We start from the raw sequence: 17,890 nt of genomic DNA on the forward strand, positions 1-17,890 counted from the left end.
AGATCGCTTCCACTACTTAATGCCGCCTTGACAACATCAGACCAGGTACGTTTGCTTGTCAGCCCCAAGTCAGCGCCTGAAAATCCCTTCTTTTTCATCTCCACGAAGTCAAACTGACCAAGGAAATGGCTTCCAGCATCGTCGAAACTATGGCGTCAACCGGCCCCTCCAAATCCCCAGCAGCTCGTCCAAATACGATACGGGCGCCTTCCTTCACTCGCCAGAGCGAAGACAGCGATCCTCTCCGAGTCCCGAAACGAGCTCAAACATTCCAGAATGGGACTGCGGCCGACCCGTTGACGACGACGACAACAACAACGACGACGACCGTAGCCAGCAAGGTCCAGCAGAAGCCAGCAGACGAGCCCGAGGGCCCTGATGCTTTCGAGACTGCTGGAAGGCCGTCAACAGATAACGACGATGGGTTCGACGGCAGAGGCTCTGTGGACCTGGGTGAGCTTCCAATTGAACTAGTTAGTCTGACTGACAGGTATGGCGCACCATCCTCTTTCGGCTTCACGTCATTTACTGACCGCGGATAGCTTCGTCGAGACTCTCAGCTCGAAAAGTCACCCCGCGCCTTTGACCATCGACAATGTTTCTGCATTATTCCAGAGTTTCTACGAAACCGCATCCACACACGTCAACACACATATCTCTAGTCTGATCACACGGCATAATCGGGATGCATCGCCTGCGCCGTCCGCGTCATCCAAGGTCTCCACAGCTAGCAGGCTTCGAGCCAAGGCGGCTTCCCTCGGAAGCAAGGATAAACCCAAAAATCTCCCCAAACCAGAGCCGGAGCAGCAGATGATTACTGCCGAAGAACTCGCCAACAAGAAGAAGGCGCGGAAAGCAATCGAAGCCAAGCGTGGCATCATCGAGGAGGCAGTGGAGCGCAGGCTGTGCGAAGGTATCTACGACAAGATCTACCGCCACAAGAGCACCCAGGACGAAGCGCAGGATTCAAAGCTGCGATCAAAGACCGCAGCACTCGCGCTGGTCGGCATTGGACCGGCCGACCTGGGAATCGATCTTGGCGACGATGCATCTCAGACACCCGAAGCCGCTGCGGAAAAGGTTGAAGAGATCAAGAAATCGCTTGAGCAGGCTAGAAGAGACTTGATTCTCATGAATGAGAAGCGATACCCGCTCGGTAAGGTACACCACTTGAAAGCGGCACACAAGGATATTGTCGAGACTCTGGCGCAATTCCACCCGTCTGCATCCGCAGATGAGATTATGCCTATGCTCATCTTCACCCTCATCACGCTTCCTCCTGAACATCTCAACGTTATTAGCGACCTGCACTTTATTCAGCACTTTAGATGGGAGCCGAAATTGACGGGCGAGGCCGCATACTGCTTGACGAATTTAGAAGCAGCCATCAGCTTTTTGGAGACGGTCGATCTGTCTACACTAAGGGCCGATGAGTTGCCCCAAGGTCCTGCCAGAGGTATCAGCCAGCCGGGCACTCCGCGGGCTGAGACATTCCCTCCGGCGTTCCCGCCTGGACTGACGGTAACGGCGGATCCTTCGGTGGAGACCGACTCTGGCAATGCCACGCCAACGAGACCGCCTGCGTCGCCTTCCGCATCGGCCGGGCTGCGTGCTGCGGTTCAAGCTCGGAATAGAAGACTGAGCGAGCTCGTCAACACGCCTGCTCAGGCCATTGGTGCCGCAAGTGACGCCGTGCTCAACACGGCCGATCAGCATATAAAGACGATCTCGACTAGTTTGGGTGATAGCTACAAGTTCTTGGTCGGCAAGTTGCGCGAGACACAGGGCACTCCCACCGAATCAGGCCAGGGGCTCGTCGTGCCCAAGACGCTCGATGATGCTCGAAAGCTGATGAGCACCCCGCCTCCTGAGGAGGAAGGGTCCGTCAGCGGTGCCAGCTCGGTTCATGGCACAGAAGAGGCCGAATCTACTCGCCGGCCCCCGGTCCGCGAGGATAAGGTGCTCAACCTCATCGGTGGACGCAAAGTCAGTCGAGACCATAGCGCAGATAGCTCGCGAAGCGTCAACAGCTCGAGGAAGGTGCTCTTTGCCAAAGAAGGGGAGAAAGATCTGCCGACGCCATCTCCTGGAAACGCAACCAACCCTCTGGACTCAGTGAGGAACTTTGGCAATTCGTTCTCCAGGTTCTCCGGTATGAGCATGATCAGAGGTCTGAGCCGGACCGCATCCACGCCCATTGCGGCGAAGGAAGTACCTAAGGATATGACCAAGGATGGCCTGGCTACCAAGGTAGCTGACGGCGGCGACCTTGCAAGCGTACGTACTTTGATCTCCAACATTAACACCATGTACTGACTTTCGCAGGCTTTCCCTGATATTGCAGCTGCATTGCCGCCCAAGCAGATACCAAAGATCAGTCCGCCGAACAAGCGCTTCATGGAGATGCAGAACCCCGGCGACCTGAAGATTGGCGAGGTTCTCGAATTGCTGCGCGACTACCGACGGCTGGCTACTACACTCAAGGACATGGGGGCCTTTGAGGGGTCCAAGTGAGGAAACGAGAGAGGTGGTTAGAAGAAACGTGAAGAGATAAGATACGGCCTAGACAAAGCTTGCTGCACTCATTTGTAGGATTCCTGTGGGATATGGATAAGCATACTGGACAATGGCGTTTTGATTTTTTATATTACTGTCTTCTGCAAACAAAAGTCTGGCAAGCCATGTGAGTACGGTGGTGCCAGAGCTCGACGTCCTATCAAGCAGGGGGAGAGGAGGCAACTGGGACTTGGAGGGTCGTGTTCGAGAGCAGGCCGAATACACACACAAAGAGGTACAAATATACACACACACTACACAATGAAAAAGAGATATTCCACGTGGGACCGTCTGCGGGAAGTTTCTGCAAGGCACCGGTTATTTTGACTACTAATGCCGTCGGACTAAATTGACTGTGTGTTTCTGCCAGCCACGACTTTCGTGATCCCAACTCAGTCTAGCTAACTCCTTCCTCCGCCGCGATATCAGCAAAATGAGCGATTTGTACAGTCGCAATTGACGATACCCTCTCGAAGTAAACTGAATAGGCATAATTGACCGTTGCGATTGAAGTAGGCTGGAAGTATAAGAGCACTGGCTGGCGCTGGCAGACCGTCGAAACGGCCAGACGACAGAGTGAAAATGGACCAGTGCCCTTTGTCAAAGTGAAGATGGCGAGCGGATGAGGCGAGCGTATCCCGTCACAATGCTAAATTGCGTTTAAAACAACGTGTAACATACTTTTCTGAGCGGCAGCAACAAACCCACATGTCTATCCGACCTTATTTCTCTCCTATCCGCCCATGAATAGTTTCAAAGTAGAGCGGAAAGGTAAACCGGAATGTCAACTTACGAAGGCATTCCAACAAAGTACAACGAAACGCATGGTGCTGCTCGGGTCAGAGTCCCGAATCAAGCAACCTGCCCTGCCAAGCGCGACAACGCTTCTCGACCCCGACCCCGCGAAAGGAAATCAAGCGCGAAAGTCACGGCCGGTTCTTGACGAAACGGAGATCGTCGGCGAACACGCACGATATATACCAAGCCAGCATGCCGAGATAAGATAGACTTCACAGTGGTCGCGGTGTATCATATAATCATACATAGACGGATGTGGGACGGAAACGTCCATGATGTATTTTATCGTCTTTGAAGATTTGGTTTTATTTTTCTCTGCTATGCCTTGCTTTGCCTGCCTGCCTGCCTGCCTGCCTGCTTGATGGGGTGCCGTTATATTTAAAAGAGGAATAAAAGGAAATTTGCCTGGTGTGGGTTGTGTTTTTGCGAGAGAGAAGAGAAGAAGCCTGCCCACCCCCGTTCTGCCGTTGAACCCTTCAACCCGTCCCCTTATCGAACCCGACCATGGCCTGCGGAGGTGGTTTCTCGTGTGTTGGTGTTGGTTTTTTCATGTTTTACTATTTTGCTTTCCTGCAAAATTTGTCCTTTACCCACCTTTTTGTTCTTGTTTTTGAGTTTGGTTTGAATTTTACTTCTTTTTCATATGTACTGCCTTCTCGTATCCCTCAATGGTTCCCATTCATCTTGGACTCCTTGGGCGGCAACATACTAGTACGGTTCGTGCGCTCCTGCAAGACGCCGCTGGGCACGCCCGCCCCGGCGCCCCCCTTCTCGTCGCTGATGAGCTTGTCCATGAACGCAATGTAATCGTACTGCGGCATGCCCCTATCCTCAGAGGTATCGGGCCCGTTGTGCGGCGGGATAATCTCAATGAGCTTGTCAATGACCTCGTCGGGCACGAGGGAGTGGCGGAGGTCCATCTCGGTGACGTAGGGCTTCCCGTCGGCGACCTCGCGGAAGGACTGGAAGACCTGCTCGGCGGTATTCTGGTCCTCGGTGACGTCGACCATGAAGCGGATAAACTGCTCAAACGTGACGTGGTCGCGGCCGTGTGACGTGTCCATGAAGTAGTCGTGCATCTCGTCCTCGGAGAAGACGAGGCCCAAGGAGGCGAGGGCGGCGCTGAACTCGAGCTCCTGGAGCGAGTTGGTGTCGTCGCGGTCAAAGTGGCGGAAGACGGACTCGAACTCCTCGAGCTGGATGGGCGTGAGGTTGGTCATGTTGCGGGCGACCATTTGGTTGTCGAGGAAGGCGAGCTTCTTCTGCACCGACGACTTGACGAGGCTGTGCTCGTAGACGAGCTCGTCGTAGGTGTAGATTGTGAAGTCGTTCTCCTCAATGTTGGCCTCTTGGCACTTGGCGTCCACGGCGGCGATGGTATCGAGGTACTTGTCCAGTGGCGGCAGGTTGTCGCTGAGCTTGCGGACGTGGTGGAGCTGGTCCTCGACGTCGCCGTCCAGGCCTGAGATTGCCAGCTGCATGGTGTTCAACGCCATGGCGAAATCGTTGGCCTTGTCGGCGAACGACTTGCGTAATGCGTTTTTGATGCTGCCAAAGGGTTAGTACTAGAATACGCAAGATCGCATACAGGGGACACTCACTCTCTGATGGTCTCGTTGATCAACTGCGCCCTCTTCATCTCCGTTTGTGACAAGCCGGCCCAGTCCTTCTCCATCGTCTCGAGGGACAACTCTGGTGGAGGGTCATACGGCCGCAATCGGTATGTGCCCAGCTTCGTCTTGATGTTGCCTAGCAGAGTGGCAAGCTCGCTCTTTTCAGCAACCCAGTCTCTCTTCTTCCCTCGCTTGTACGCCGCAAACTCGTTCGCCTGGGCCTTTGCGTCGGCGTATGTGCCCTCAAACTTGGCCTGCTGCCACTTTTCAATCTGCTCCTTGATCTGCCTCAGAAGCTCCCTCATCCGCCTTTCGTACGCGCTTTGCATATCCCAGGCGCCGGCCATGTTATTCACAAACTTTTCTACACGACGTCCTGCGTTTTCCACCTTTTCCATTTGAGAAAAGGCGTGGAACCAGTAGGCGATGTACGTCATCAGCGACCTCTCATCAGGCTTTGCAACGTCGCACACATCCTCAACATCCAACAACTTGGGAATGCCAATCTCCTTGTGCGCAATGTCGAAGGCCATCTGCATGTTGCCGCGGCGGTCCGACTTGTCTAGTGCGTCGTAGTCGATCAGATCTGGTCTGTGGATATCCAACAGGGCGCAAAAGGCGAGTCCGTCGTTCCAGCTGCCGCTGAAGTCGCGGACGTCCACTTCGTCGTAGCAGGCCGTCTTTCTTTGACACCACAGCAGCAGTCCCTCCTTGGCCGTCATGCCCTCTTCGTTGATGTCGCTAATGGTGAAGCGCAGAATGAGCGTCCATATCAGGCCGAGAATGATCTTTCTGTTTCCGTCGACGACATCCTCGGCACCAATGTTGGTCATTTGGATGCCGCGGCCCTTGATGAAGTCGAGCGCCGTGTTTGCATTTTCGAATCGTTGTACGCGAAGTTTCGGCTTGGACGCATAGCGTCCGAGGGTATCGTTGGATAGACATTCTAGCAAGTGGATGAGGAGGACCTGTTGTTGGGCGAAGAATTCTGTAAGCCAAGCGAACCCCGCAAACCAGTGGAAAAATAGGGGTCCAACTTACACCGTCACTCAAATCAGCCACGAGATCTTTTACTTCGAGCGATCGAGCCTCCAATTTGGTGTTCATCCTAAAGTAAAAAGAAACGCAAAAGTCAGTTCATGATCGTTGTAGCACCCAGCAGATAAACTGCCACCAGGTTGGGGGTGGGGGAGGGTGAGTGGTTGTCGATGTCCCGCTCTCCCTCCCGCAAAGACTTAAAGGGGTCCGTCGTACCATTTTGTAAAGGTCTTTTGCTGGACCGTGATCCATTTCTGCTGTTCCGCAAAAGCCATCCTCGTCAGGCCTTGATCATGCGGCGGCTCAACGGCGGCGAGGGCGGATGCGGGCGAGGAGCCTGTGGCGGAACGGAATCGGTTCTTCTTGGCTACGCTGCTCTTGCGTGCGAGTGCGAGGTTGCTGCTCCCCGATCTCTGGAGGCGGGCGGCCTGTAGCTCGGTCTTGTCTCGTCTGCTTCTCGGGCTGGGGGAGCAATTTGTGTTGGTGCTGGCTCCGCTGTCTGTACGGACGCGTGAGGCGGTAGAGGAGGCGGGGGACGATGTGTTTTCGGACGTTGTCGAGAAGGCAGACGACAACGGGCGCTCGGCGGTGGTCGGGGTGGTAGGGGTCGTGGATGCGGGTGAAGATGTGGACGCCTGGCTGCCGGCCGAGTGGTGGTCGTGGTGTAAACAAAAGTCGGGGAATTCCTCGTTGCACCCTACGTTGCCGGGCAGATTGGCGCCCGACAGTGGGCGCGCCCCCTGAGGACGGTCGACGGTGGACGTCATTTCGGACAATTCTAGTGGCTCGCTAAGTCGATTGGCAGCGCTCGTCCGCTGCAGGCGCCGGGATTCGATAGCGACTTTGGCTTATCGATAACCACTGAACTGCCGAGAATGGTATTCGAGATCGTCGTTAATTTAAATCGAGTTGCTCTTTTGGGTTTGCGAGTCCAAGTCAGGTACAACAGATCTGGTCATGGACTCATGGACTCATGTAATCGAAGAAACAAAACAACTGACGATGCTTCAAACTAGACAGTTCAAAAAGAGAAGGGACAATCAATGCATACCTACTTTGGCCAAATAGGGGGAGCCCTTCGTTGTTTAATACCATCCCGTCCACCCACACACGCGCACACACACACATATATACGCCATCAGACAAAGACCACCTCTTTCTTAACCCTCGCCTCAACTCAAGCAAGGTTCCTTGGTTGAACAAAAAAGGGCCCAAGACAAGTACAGACGAAAGACGTCGCGCGGCCACTCACACTCACACTCACACACCCCCAGGGCATTCAGGAGAGATGCGAGGTCTCCCCTAGGCGCGCCATCGCCTCTGAAACAAGAGCCTGTCTCCCGCCGTCCCCTCTCCACTTCCCACGATCAGGATCGCTCCCCTTTCGTTGATCCCGCCGCTAACTAAATGAACCCTTCGACGAGTCGCCGGTCGAGTCTCGTCCTGTCCTCCAGGGCTCGCAAGCACCCCAAGCACTACCGTGGGGACCATTTGGCCTCGAAAGTCATCGCCCCCGGCCGCAGAGGGGTCCCCGCACACCCAACCCTCGTCCCACTCACTGTCGAAGCCACTCATGCATGCAATCATGCTTGGAGCTGATCGGCAGGGATCCCCAAGGATGCCATTGTGGCCGTGAATACCCAAATAGGGCATGCGAGCAATGTCCTGTTCCCTCCATCGTCGCGGATAAGTCAGTTTGCAAGAGAAAAGGGGAGGCTCTGTGGTCATATCTTATGCTATTCGCCTGGATCCTCAACTAACCATGCCCGAGGCCCCATGGCCCTGTTCTGCTCGTCCGTCTGTCTGCCCTTCTTTGGGTTCTTTGGAACGTTCTTGCCCCTCAGCCACTCCCGAATGGGAGGGACGGAAGACCGTTGCAAACTGAATTCCTCTGACAAGTTTGCCCAACCCCCGCCGCGCGTGTCACTCGCTATAGTGTACATCACCCGTCAAACCATACCTACCCCGAGCCAAGGCCGTCACAGGCTCACGGCCACTCGTGAGTGGATGGGCGTTGAGAGGAGTGCATGAATGAGAGCCCGGTAACTCTAACGAGGATCGCGTCAAGAACATTGGACGGAGATGAGCCAGGACGGTGCAAGCCCAGATCTCTTGAAGTCTCTCAGTTTCATCACCACGCTACCTGGTACCAAAAGGGACTGAATTTCGACTGAAGTTTAGCCGCCCTGCCTGCCTGCCCAATGCCTCGTGGACTTGAGCCCCTCGCAGACCAGATGCAAGACAGGAGAGTTACTAAATGTGATCAAGTGGTCCCTTTTGGCGTGTGTGCGTCCCGGCCATGGCTCATATTGCGACACCTTCCCGGCCCTAGCCGAGACAACAGCTCGAGATGAAGAATGATGAGGCCAGGTTTTGTTCCAAGCTTGGGAGGAATTTGTAAATTGCTGGGAGCTAAGACCAGAGGGCATGTGCCATAGGACATGTAGCGCAAAGCAATTCGTTGCGCGGGTTTCCAAGGAACTACGATGTGTTCTCTGTGATACTTGGCCTTCAGATTGTCTAGTATTCCAGACAAAGGCTGAGGAGAAGAAAGATGGCTTCGCAATACGCCGTCATTCTGTGAGGATGAGACATACAGTCCGTACTCTCGGAACTCGACGTGCAAGAGCAAATGCTGGCGAGCGTCATCTTGCGAGGATTGTCCTTGTTCCTTGGTGCTACTGTGTCTCGACAGTTGCTATGGAGACGTTGCCAGATGGCAGCTCAGTTTGTGTATTGCAACAACACGATCTTGATCAATTGACTAGGTTTTGTGGTATATGAGCAGTAGTGTCGATCAGCCGTCGGAATCAATGTCAATCTGTTTACAGACATCTTCAATGATGTCGGCGTCATGGAGATGACATGGAGTAAGTATCCACGTATCCAAGGAATGGGTCAGTCGCGTTGATGACTAAGCACGTGCCGTCAGTGAGATGAGATGAGAGGACATTTGATCTCAAAAATTTGTCGTCAAAAAGACGTAATTCTCATGCAAATCTTCAGATATATTCAGTTCCTACTCGTCTGGTGCCGACGCTCTCATAAAAAGAATCGATTGCAAGCAACGCGAGCGAGGGAAATAAGGTAAGCAAGTTGCGAGGATAAAGTGGTGAGCAGCACTCTCGGTCAAACCTACAAACTTTGCCGACGGTGAAAATTTCAATTTCGCCGAATGACATTATCGGGCCTGCTTCCCCGTGGAGAGACGGGAAGGTGCTGCAGCTACAGGCGGCTCAGCAGCACTTGTCACGCAATTGGGTTGCTAATTCCGCCAAAGCCACTGCCTTGTAGAGGAATTCCACAGGGGTTTAAGTTGATTTGAAAGCCGAAATCGGGGTTTTATCGTCCAATTGTCACTGCTCGCATTTTTTCTAACCTGGAAATCATCAGGTCGCCGGAATTTCTGACGAAAAAAAAAATAACAAGAAAGACCAAAAGTCTCACGTCCCATCCCGGCTGGTCTCTTGTCCTCCTCTCCTTTCCTTGCGTCCAAATTCCCCTTCCCCACACACAGTCACACAATGGCCTCCAGATCAAGAATCCAGCCGCTGCTCCGGACAGCGGCACGGAGGCAATCCCTCCTGCCCGCCGGTGGGCGGCGCGTTTTGCGGCAATCCACGGCTCCGGCCGGCGCCGCCGTCGCCACCACCCGTTGCATCACGACGACGGCCGCGAGACTGACGGACGGCGGCGGTCTGAAGGAAATCAAGCTCACATCAGCCGCCTACCCGGACATCAAGCGGGACACCCGCTTCGCCGCGGTGACGGACGCCCACGTCGCCTACTTCAGGGACCTCCTCGGCCCCTCTGGCGTCGTCGACGGCGTGTCCACCGAGGCCGCCGACGACCTGGCCGCCTTCAACGAGGACTGGCTGCGCAAGTACCGCGGCGAGTCGCGCCTTGTCGTCAAGCCCGCCTCCACGGAGGAGGTGAGCAAGATCCTGGCCTACTGCAACGAGCAGAAGCTCGCCGTCGTGCCCCAGGGCGGCAACACGGGTCTCGTCGGCGGTTCGGTCCCCGTCTTTGATGAGATCGTCATCAACATGAGCCGCATGAACAAGATCCGCTACTTTGACGACGTCAGCGGCACCCTCGTCGTCGACGCCGGCGTCATCCTCGAGACCGCGGACAGCTACCTCGCCGAGAAGGGCTACATCTTCCCCCTCGACTTGGGAGCCAAGGGCTCCTGCCACGTCGGCGGCAACGTCGCCACCAACGCCGGCGGGCTACGCCTGCTCCGCTACGGCAGCCTGCACGGCAACGTCCTCGGCCTCGAGGCCGTGCTGCCCGACGGCACCGTCGTCGACGACCTGTGCACCCTGCGCAAGAACAACACGGGCTACGACCTCAAGCAGCTCTTCATCGGCGGCGAGGGCACCATCGGCATCATCACCAAGGTCTCCATCATCTGCCCGCAGCGCTCGAAAGCCGTCAACGTCGCCTTCTTCGGCCTCGAGTCGTACGAAAAGGCCCAGCAGGCCTTCAAGGCCGCAAAGGGACAGCTCGGCGAGATCCTCTCTGCCTTTGAGCTCATGGACGGCCGCAGCCAGGACCTCGTCCACGCCGTGCGCGGGAACAAGCGGCCCCTCGAGGGCGACACCCACCCGTTCTACTGCCTCGTCGAGACGTCCGGCTCCAACGGCGACCACGACTACGAGAAGCTCGAGGGCTTCCTCGAGCACGTAATGTCCAACGACATCGTCTCGGACGGCGTGCTCGCGCAGGACGAGACGCAGCTCAAGGCGCTCTGGGGCTGGCGCGAGGGGATCCCAGAGTGCCTGGGCCACTGGGGCGGCACCTACAAGTACGACGTGTCGATCCCCCTGAAAGACCTCTACCTGCTCGTCGAGGACACAAAGGCCAAGATGGAGGAGGCCGGGCTCGTGGGCGACACGGACGAGTTCCCGGCCATCGGGGTCGTCGGGTACGGCCACATGGGCGACTCGAACCTGCACCTCAACGTCGCCGTGAGGCGGTACGACAAGCGCATCGAAAAGGTCCTCGAGCCGTTCGTGTACGAGTGGATCCAGGCGCGCAACGGCAGCATCAGCGCCGAGCACGGCCTGGGCGTGGCCAAGAAGAACTTCATCGGTTACAGCCGTAACGAGACCATGGTCGGCCTCATGAAGCAGATTAAGAACCTCTATGACCCGGTAAGTTTTACCTTTGCGTTCTGTCCTGCCTGTTGCCTTACGGCTGCCTTCTTCGTCGTATTCTTCTTCTCTCTCTTCCCCCGCTTGCTTTCCTCTTCCCATCTGGTCATCAAAAATCTCACTCTTACTTCCACCCCTGTCTGGCTTCTCTCTCTCTTCTCACACCGACCACAACGTTGCGTCACGTTTCTCTCTTACGTCCCCCATGCAACCTCCCCCCACACCACACCGTGACCGGCACCCCGGGGAACGGGTTCCTCCATCACACACTATACACACATCATAATCCCCCATATCACCGGGTTTCTCCCGTCTGCCTGGCGCCTGGAAGGAATGCTGACATTGAACCAATTAGAACGGCATCATGAACCCATACAAGTACATCTAAAGGAAGCGCCAAGATTTACGATCCCCCCCCCCCTTCCACATCCATCTCTGGACGGAGCCATAGGGAAAGAGACAGCGAGGGGGGCAACAGCGGCAGTGAAATCTTGAACATAGCCTAGGATAGCCGGACCTAAGTCCGCCGTTCCCCCGCGTAAGATCGGGTTTGTTGCGTGCGAGTGGGTTGGAAAAGGCACACTTAGGCTATGGTCACCTTTTTTTCGGTGTGTGAGAGTGTGTGTGACTGACCTAGGCAATCACACTGCCCACATCATCCCACTCATCTACACCCACCACACCTCGTTTTCCCCTCGCCTTTGCTCTTCCACCCTCCGTCTCATCCATACGAGCAACCGAGTTTTTCTTGCTTTGTAATAACCAAAGAAAAAAAACTTTTTCTGTCTTGTCGTAAAAAAAAAAAAAGTGACGACAAGTTGTAAAACGCCCCCTAGCCAGATTTCGTTGTGTAGTAGGGAAAGACATGCCTCCTAATCCGGACATATCTTGAGATCCGTCCTGGTATGTCTCACCTGGCGGGCGGTGCGGAGAAGACAGGAGACAGGATCATTCTTTTTAGGGTTGTTTAAACTAGTTAGGATATCATCACATCAATGTACTTCATAATACCAAAAAAGAAAACCGGGAGTTCACACCAACGGTAACCGATGTGAGCCAATGCCAATTCTCTCGGAGAGGGGGAGGAAGGGGTCGGTGTGTACAGTGTCTCGTGGTAGGCCTCCCTCTACTCCGATCCCTCTCAATATCTTGCCAAGAGGATCTAATACCTCACTTCCCATCTCAGATCGGATGTTTTTGAGCGATGAGGAGCCAGCAGCAGCAGCAGCAGCAGCAGGAAGCAGACGTGGTGTAAGTATAGATCAGGACCTGTCAGTTGTAAGAACAGCCCAACCTCACAGACCCTAGGCCTTTCAGCCGCAAGGCCCCCGCCAGCAGTTTTCGTCACTTTATAGGTTGGGATTCTTGCAGGTTCCGAGCTCCGGTCCGGTTTTTCCAAGTCAGCCCCCGCAGCCTTGGATACCGGTGACTCGATCTCACAGCTCCAAGTCATCCATCATGGGGTGGGTTCCAGGTTCTTAGACTGCTAGACTGCCAGACGTGCAGCGCCCAGTAATAACCATTAGGCTGGGAAAATCCACCAAGAAAAGGTAGAAAAGAAAACGAAACGAATGGGGTGATATGCGGTACCAGGTTCGTGAAATCACCAAGAAAACGAATCGATTGGCTGAGGTACGTCCCAGCCCACCGATCCTGGAGAGGTAGGTGTTGAACTGCAACCCTCCAATGGTATGGCGTCGTCACCGACTCCCGGTCCGGTGGTCGCGGTGGTGATCATCAGAGGGTTCCGTCTCTGGGTCTCTGGGGTCTCTGGGGTCTCTGGGGGTGGTGGTTCGCGTGAGTCCTCAATTGCTTGGTAAACTCCCAACTGTATATCCGTAATGTAATCCGCAGACAGTAGTGTAATATGTACCCCTGTCGACTACCTTTCAACCTGGTGTATGTCTCTCGGCGGCCCCCTGGACCGACCGGGCTTTCCGTGCGCCGTTTGGCTGACGGTGAGTGGTGACAGGTGCTGGCGGCCCCTGGGCACCGACAATCTCACCCCCTACCGAAGGCTGCTGTTCGCTTTGCTGCGCTCTCATTTGCTGCTTTACTTTGACGCGGCACTTGGGGAACGGCCGCACCGACGTCAGCCTCGGTGTCAGCCAATCACGCCGTCCAGAGCATCCCGTCCTGCAGACTGCTCCGCCAGCCGAGGGTGGGGCTCTCTTTCGAGCAAGTCGCACCTCCGAGCCGAACCCCTGTTTGTTCGGTCTGCTACGGCATGCAGCCCTACGGGGCCTTGCCTGGAACGTGCACTCATCCGCGCGCGGGGGACAATGCTCTCATCCACCCATAGGTAGTCTCATCGGACTGGACTGAGACGGAGGGATCAGAGACGGTTGACATCAATCTTGTTTACACTTTTTATTAGCATCGATCGATAGTCTCTCTCTCTCCGTCATTCTGCCTGTCTCTGCGTGTATGTACTTACTTCCCTGCTGCGGGTGGCATTGACAGGGTGCAACGATCCCTTCTGAATGGCCGAGGCATCTCGGAGCATCTCACACATACGAATGCACACAATCGGTGCTAAATCACGCTCACTTTCCTCTTCCAGCCTGTCTCGCCCACTGATTTGCGTTCGTGGCCTTGTCTTCCAAGGTTTGGGTTTTGTAAAAAGAAATGTCCTAGATATCGGTTAGATTCTACTCCTCGTGTAAGGGGAAACGAGCAAAGATGGCCTCATCACCTTTGCTTCCACCCAACCTACTCATTTACCAGATGTTACTGGTATCGCATCTCGGCTGCAACTCACCCGGCGCAATCTACCCGCACCATGCCTGAGACCACGACAAGAACGGGCATCGCATTCGTTGATCGTCTCGGGGCCGCCTGACTGCATACCGCAGCCGCAGTCGTCTTATTCGTCCCGGGGCGAACCAGACCATGTGTGATTCCCGCGCCCTTGGTCCCGTCTCATACGTTGTCGCGGTCCACCTTCGGTAGTAAGGCTGCATCACACCATCAACTGGCTCCCGCGAGGGGGGCTTGTTTGAAGCCAAGTGTATGGTCTACCTTGGGTCCCACAGCCTCTCCGGTGATGGCCAACGTAAGAAGCTCACTGATCCGCGCCCTCCTCTCAGTCTTGGGGGCTGTTTGATGCCTGCTTCCCCCTTGCGGCTCCTCATTGTGATATATATCGACCGTCCAGTACGTCTTCTTCCCTGTTCGTCTTGACGAGAGAGTATTATCGGTTATGGTCATTCTGTCTTTGCAATAACCTGTCTCTCACCAAAACGTCCGAGTTGTCAACATGGTTGGAGTCCGCGGCAAGTACAAGGGATGCGAGACATGCAGGGCTCGAAGAGTCAAGGTAAGCACTCTAAAGGCGTTTCGACAGCAAAAAAAAAACGCCCCCCGCGGGCTGACATGTCAACGGTTAGTGCGATAACGAACGGCCACACTGCCGCAAGTGTATCGATAGCGGCCGCGAATGTGCTGGCTACGAACGAGAAATGGTCTTCATCACCGCAACCATAGACGACGCAGGCCGCTGCTCATCACACCCGCCCCGCCAAGTCCAGTCGTCTTCTTCCAGAGGTTCTAGGAGAAGCCAAACCGTGGACGAGGTTCCTCGCTTGGTACCGACAGAACCGTTGATGCCGGCATGGGATGACTTGGTTTCCGTGTCCGACAACGGTGTCGTATACTCGATACAGATCGCGGCATTGCACACCAGGTTCCAGAACATCATGAGGGGACCCGAAGGGCAAAGCCAAGTAAAGTTCCGGATGGCCCTACCGCCATACTCATCAGTTGATATGGAGACATGGGATAACGGCGGCAACATGGACCTAAATGCGCAGAACATGGTCAGTCTGCTGCCATCAGGGAATGACAACGGAGCCCCCGAAGGTCTTTGCGTATTTTTATTCGAGGTGAGATGCCAGTTGGTCGTCGCGGAAGAGCGTGTGCTGACTATCCTTGTAGCAAAATCCATCCTTTTTGGTGACCAACGGCATGACACCCTGGAGTGTCCCCCAAGAGCATATGGACGTCGTCAAGAAGCTTGGACCGGAACAATTTCGTCAATTCCCAGCCCACCACTATTTCGTCAGGGTATATAGGTGTAATGCTGTAAGATACGCGTCGTTGGCCCTGCGGATGAACTAAAAAGCTGACTTGGTGCCAAGATCATACTCGCTCTCTTACACCGAAAGACGACGTTTCTTTCTTCGTTCGAATGGTGCACTACACCGTGGGAACAGCACCCTAAGACGTTTCTCGACAGGCTCTTTGACATCATCGCCGGGTTGCCTGGCATCTTCTCTCGCGTCGACCGAACGGTACCCTTTGCTGCAACCTTGCAGCGTCGATTAAAGGCACAGGAACTGTTGGAGAGCTGCTTGGAAATCGAACGGAGGCTGGAGGAGTGGGAGTCGTTCGCCCGCGCGCCTACTGCCGAGCACCCGTATGCGTACTGGATAGAAGAGCCGGATGATCCAGATGCGCAGCAGCTACCCTTTGCAGACAACTTTGCCTTCAAGGACGGTGTGTCGTCCGTCATGTTCCTGTACCACTGGATGACACTGCTGCTCCTCCACCGCTGCATCGAGTGCCTGCACCACACCATTTTCCAGCCTGTCATCGAGGACTTTCCCAACATGTACCCGGATCTGCCTCCGAATCTGCAGATCAACCTGGGGAGGTACCAACAGAGGCGGGAGTTTGCGTCAAGAATCTGCAGGGCACTCGACTTTGCGCTGTCGACGACAGTTCAGCCGGACATGTTGGTTGCACCACTAGCCGTGGCCATGGAGTTCTATCGCGAGATCAATGCGTCGTCAAGGGACGGCGAGCTCGAGATTATGTGGTGCGATAACTTCAGGCTGCGTTTGACCTCCAAAGGTCACGATATTGCCAACGTTCTGCAGAGCAGATCATGGACCGACATTGCCAGGTTCTGAGCCAGCTGGCTACTCGCTCCGTCTGCCTGACAATTGAAAAGGGGAGTAACGGGTCCGATCAAAACATGGTGGAAGGTATGAATGGGCGCAGGCGCATTGCATTTCTGAGAGTATCAAAGTCGAGAGCGCTGGACATTTGACGTTCGACCTGATGTAGAGGGTAATGGTGGACTGCCACCCCATATCCTGCCATGTATTGTTAATATTGTGATGGAAAACTAAAAGGTGTGTTGTAGAAGCCGATCTTCAACGAAATCTAGAGATGTCAAAAGAACATTGCAACCCATCTGGTTTGTAGTTCATGAACGAGTAAAATGTTACGCACGGGGACTTGTAATTCAGAAGGTGCTCGTTGACATACAACCTGTATGTGGCTGCTTGCCTGAGCTTCCATCTGGCGGGTGTGATACGGATAAGCGCACAGACCTCTAAGCTCGAGTGACCATTACCCGGACTTTCCCCGGCCCTGCAGGAGCTCCTGGAGCTTTTCAGCCTTTCCCACGCCAGCAGGCGCCAAAGCTTCGTCAGACCTGCAGCCTGCCTCTCTTGACCTTACCTTACCTCACTACTCCATCCACCCTCAACCGACCGCACCTCTTCAATCACGGCGATTGTCCCACAACATCCAAGCAAATCGTCAATCCACATACCACCACACATATCTCCGATAATCCGTCCCTCAATCAGTCAGTCACCATGGCTTCAGGATACGACAGAGCGTTGTCCGGTAAGGGCCCCCTCCTTGTTGCCCCCCAGCTCCACTGTACCAAGCTAACATGCACCTGCAAACAGTCTTCAGGTTCGTCACGGTTGCCCCTGCCCCGGAAATAATTCATGATCCCCAACTGACACCGTCAGTCCTGATGGACACGTTTTCCAGGTCGAGTACGCTGGCGAAGCTGTCAAGAGAGGTAATGCCGCTTGCCCGCCGCAATCAAGGGCGGAACCAGCTAATCATCGGCATAGGAACGTGTGCGGTCGGCGTCAAGGGTACAGATGTCGTCGTCCTCGGATGCGAAAAGCGATCAGCCATGAAGCTGCAAGATACCCGAATTACCCCCTCCAAGATTCAGCTCCTCGACACCCACGTCTGCCTGGCATTCGCCGGATTGAACGCCGATGCTCGTATCCTCGTCGACAAGGCGCGGTTAGAGGCACAGTCCCACAGACTGACCGTCGAAGACCCCGCCTCCATCGAGTACATGACCAAGTACGTTGCTGGTGTCCAGCAACGGTACACACAGAGTGGTGGTGTCCGTCCCTTTGGTATCAGCACCTTGATTGTCGGCTTCGACAGCGGCAGCAAGGTCCCCCGCCTTTACCAGACCGAGCCCTCTGGCATCTTCTCCGCATGGTACGAGCGACTACTCTATACTATGCGATGCGGTGCATCTGCTAACACCTTGCAGGAAAGCCAACGCCATCGGCCGTTCCAGCAAGACCGTTCGCGAGTTCCTCGAGCGCAACTACAAGGAGGATATGGACAGAGAGGCTACCATCCGACTCGCCATCAAGTCTCTTCTCGAGGTTGTCCAGACCGGAGCCAAGAACATTGAAATCGCGTTGATGGCACCGGGTAAGACGATTGAGATGCTGCCCGTGGAGGAGATTGAGAACCATGTCAAGAGCATCGAGCAAGAGAAGCAAGAGGAGGCGGCCAAGAAGAAGACTGGACGCACACCCGGCACCGGAAGCGCGGCGATCCTCACAAGAGGCTCGGGCTCGGGTGACGGTGATGAGTAAGGAAATGACTAGGCGTTGCGGTTCGCGGATAGACGACACTCATGAGGGTATCTGACCAAATACCAATGTATTA

At 55.0% G+C, this 17,890-nt stretch overlaps 5 protein-coding genes across 5 annotated transcripts; 4 read left to right on the top strand and 1 right to left on the bottom strand.

Annotated features, from left to right (window-relative positions):
* Positions 1-125: 125 nt before the first annotated feature.
* Positions 126-2,514, top strand: CCOS01_15369 (uncharacterized protein; the record flags this gene model as incomplete). The annotated part of the gene is made up of 3 exons (XM_060463508.1): positions 126-490; positions 543-2,277; positions 2,326-2,514. 3 exons carry the CDS (start codon positions 126-128, stop codon positions 2,512-2,514), a joined length of 2,289 nt encoding a protein of 762 aa, XP_060306111.1.
* Positions 2,515-4,019: 1,505 nt separating this feature from the next.
* Positions 4,020-6,772, bottom strand: CCOS01_15370 (uncharacterized protein; the record flags this gene model as incomplete). Its single annotated transcript, XM_060463509.1, has 4 exons — positions 4,020-4,902; positions 4,956-5,935; positions 6,009-6,075; positions 6,222-6,772. 4 exons carry the CDS (start codon positions 6,770-6,772, stop codon positions 4,020-4,022), a joined length of 2,481 nt encoding a protein of 826 aa, XP_060306112.1.
* Positions 6,773-9,529: 2,757 nt separating this feature from the next.
* CCOS01_15371 (FAD linked oxidase) lies at positions 9,530-11,549 on the top strand (the record flags this gene model as incomplete). Its single annotated transcript, XM_060463510.1, has 2 exons — positions 9,530-11,161; positions 11,517-11,549. 2 exons carry the CDS (start codon positions 9,530-9,532, stop codon positions 11,547-11,549), a joined length of 1,665 nt encoding a protein of 554 aa, XP_060306113.1.
* A 2,871-nt stretch (positions 11,550-14,420) lies between these two features.
* CCOS01_15372 (uncharacterized protein) lies at positions 14,421-16,074 on the top strand (the record flags this gene model as incomplete). The annotated part of the gene is made up of 4 exons (XM_060463511.1): positions 14,421-14,480; positions 14,551-15,045; positions 15,098-15,244; positions 15,301-16,074. 4 exons carry the CDS (start codon positions 14,421-14,423, stop codon positions 16,072-16,074), a joined length of 1,476 nt encoding a protein of 491 aa, XP_060306114.1.
* A 696-nt stretch (positions 16,075-16,770) lies between these two features.
* CCOS01_15373 (proteasome A-type and B-type) lies at positions 16,771-17,817 on the top strand (the record flags this gene model as incomplete). The annotated part of the gene is made up of 5 exons (XM_060463512.1): positions 16,771-16,801; positions 16,867-16,873; positions 16,933-16,985; positions 17,041-17,428; positions 17,484-17,817. The coding sequence occupies 5 exons, from the start codon at positions 16,771-16,773 to the stop codon at positions 17,815-17,817; spliced, it is 813 nt and encodes a 270-aa protein (XP_060306115.1).
* Positions 17,818-17,890: the final 73 nt, after the last annotated feature.

The sequence above is a fragment of the Colletotrichum costaricense genome, assembly GCF_030867565.1.
Source record: "Colletotrichum costaricense strain IMI 309622 chromosome Unknown Scaffold_23.1, whole genome shotgun sequence".
Classification (NCBI taxonomy): Eukaryota; Fungi; Ascomycota; class Sordariomycetes; order Glomerellales; family Glomerellaceae; genus Colletotrichum; species Colletotrichum costaricense.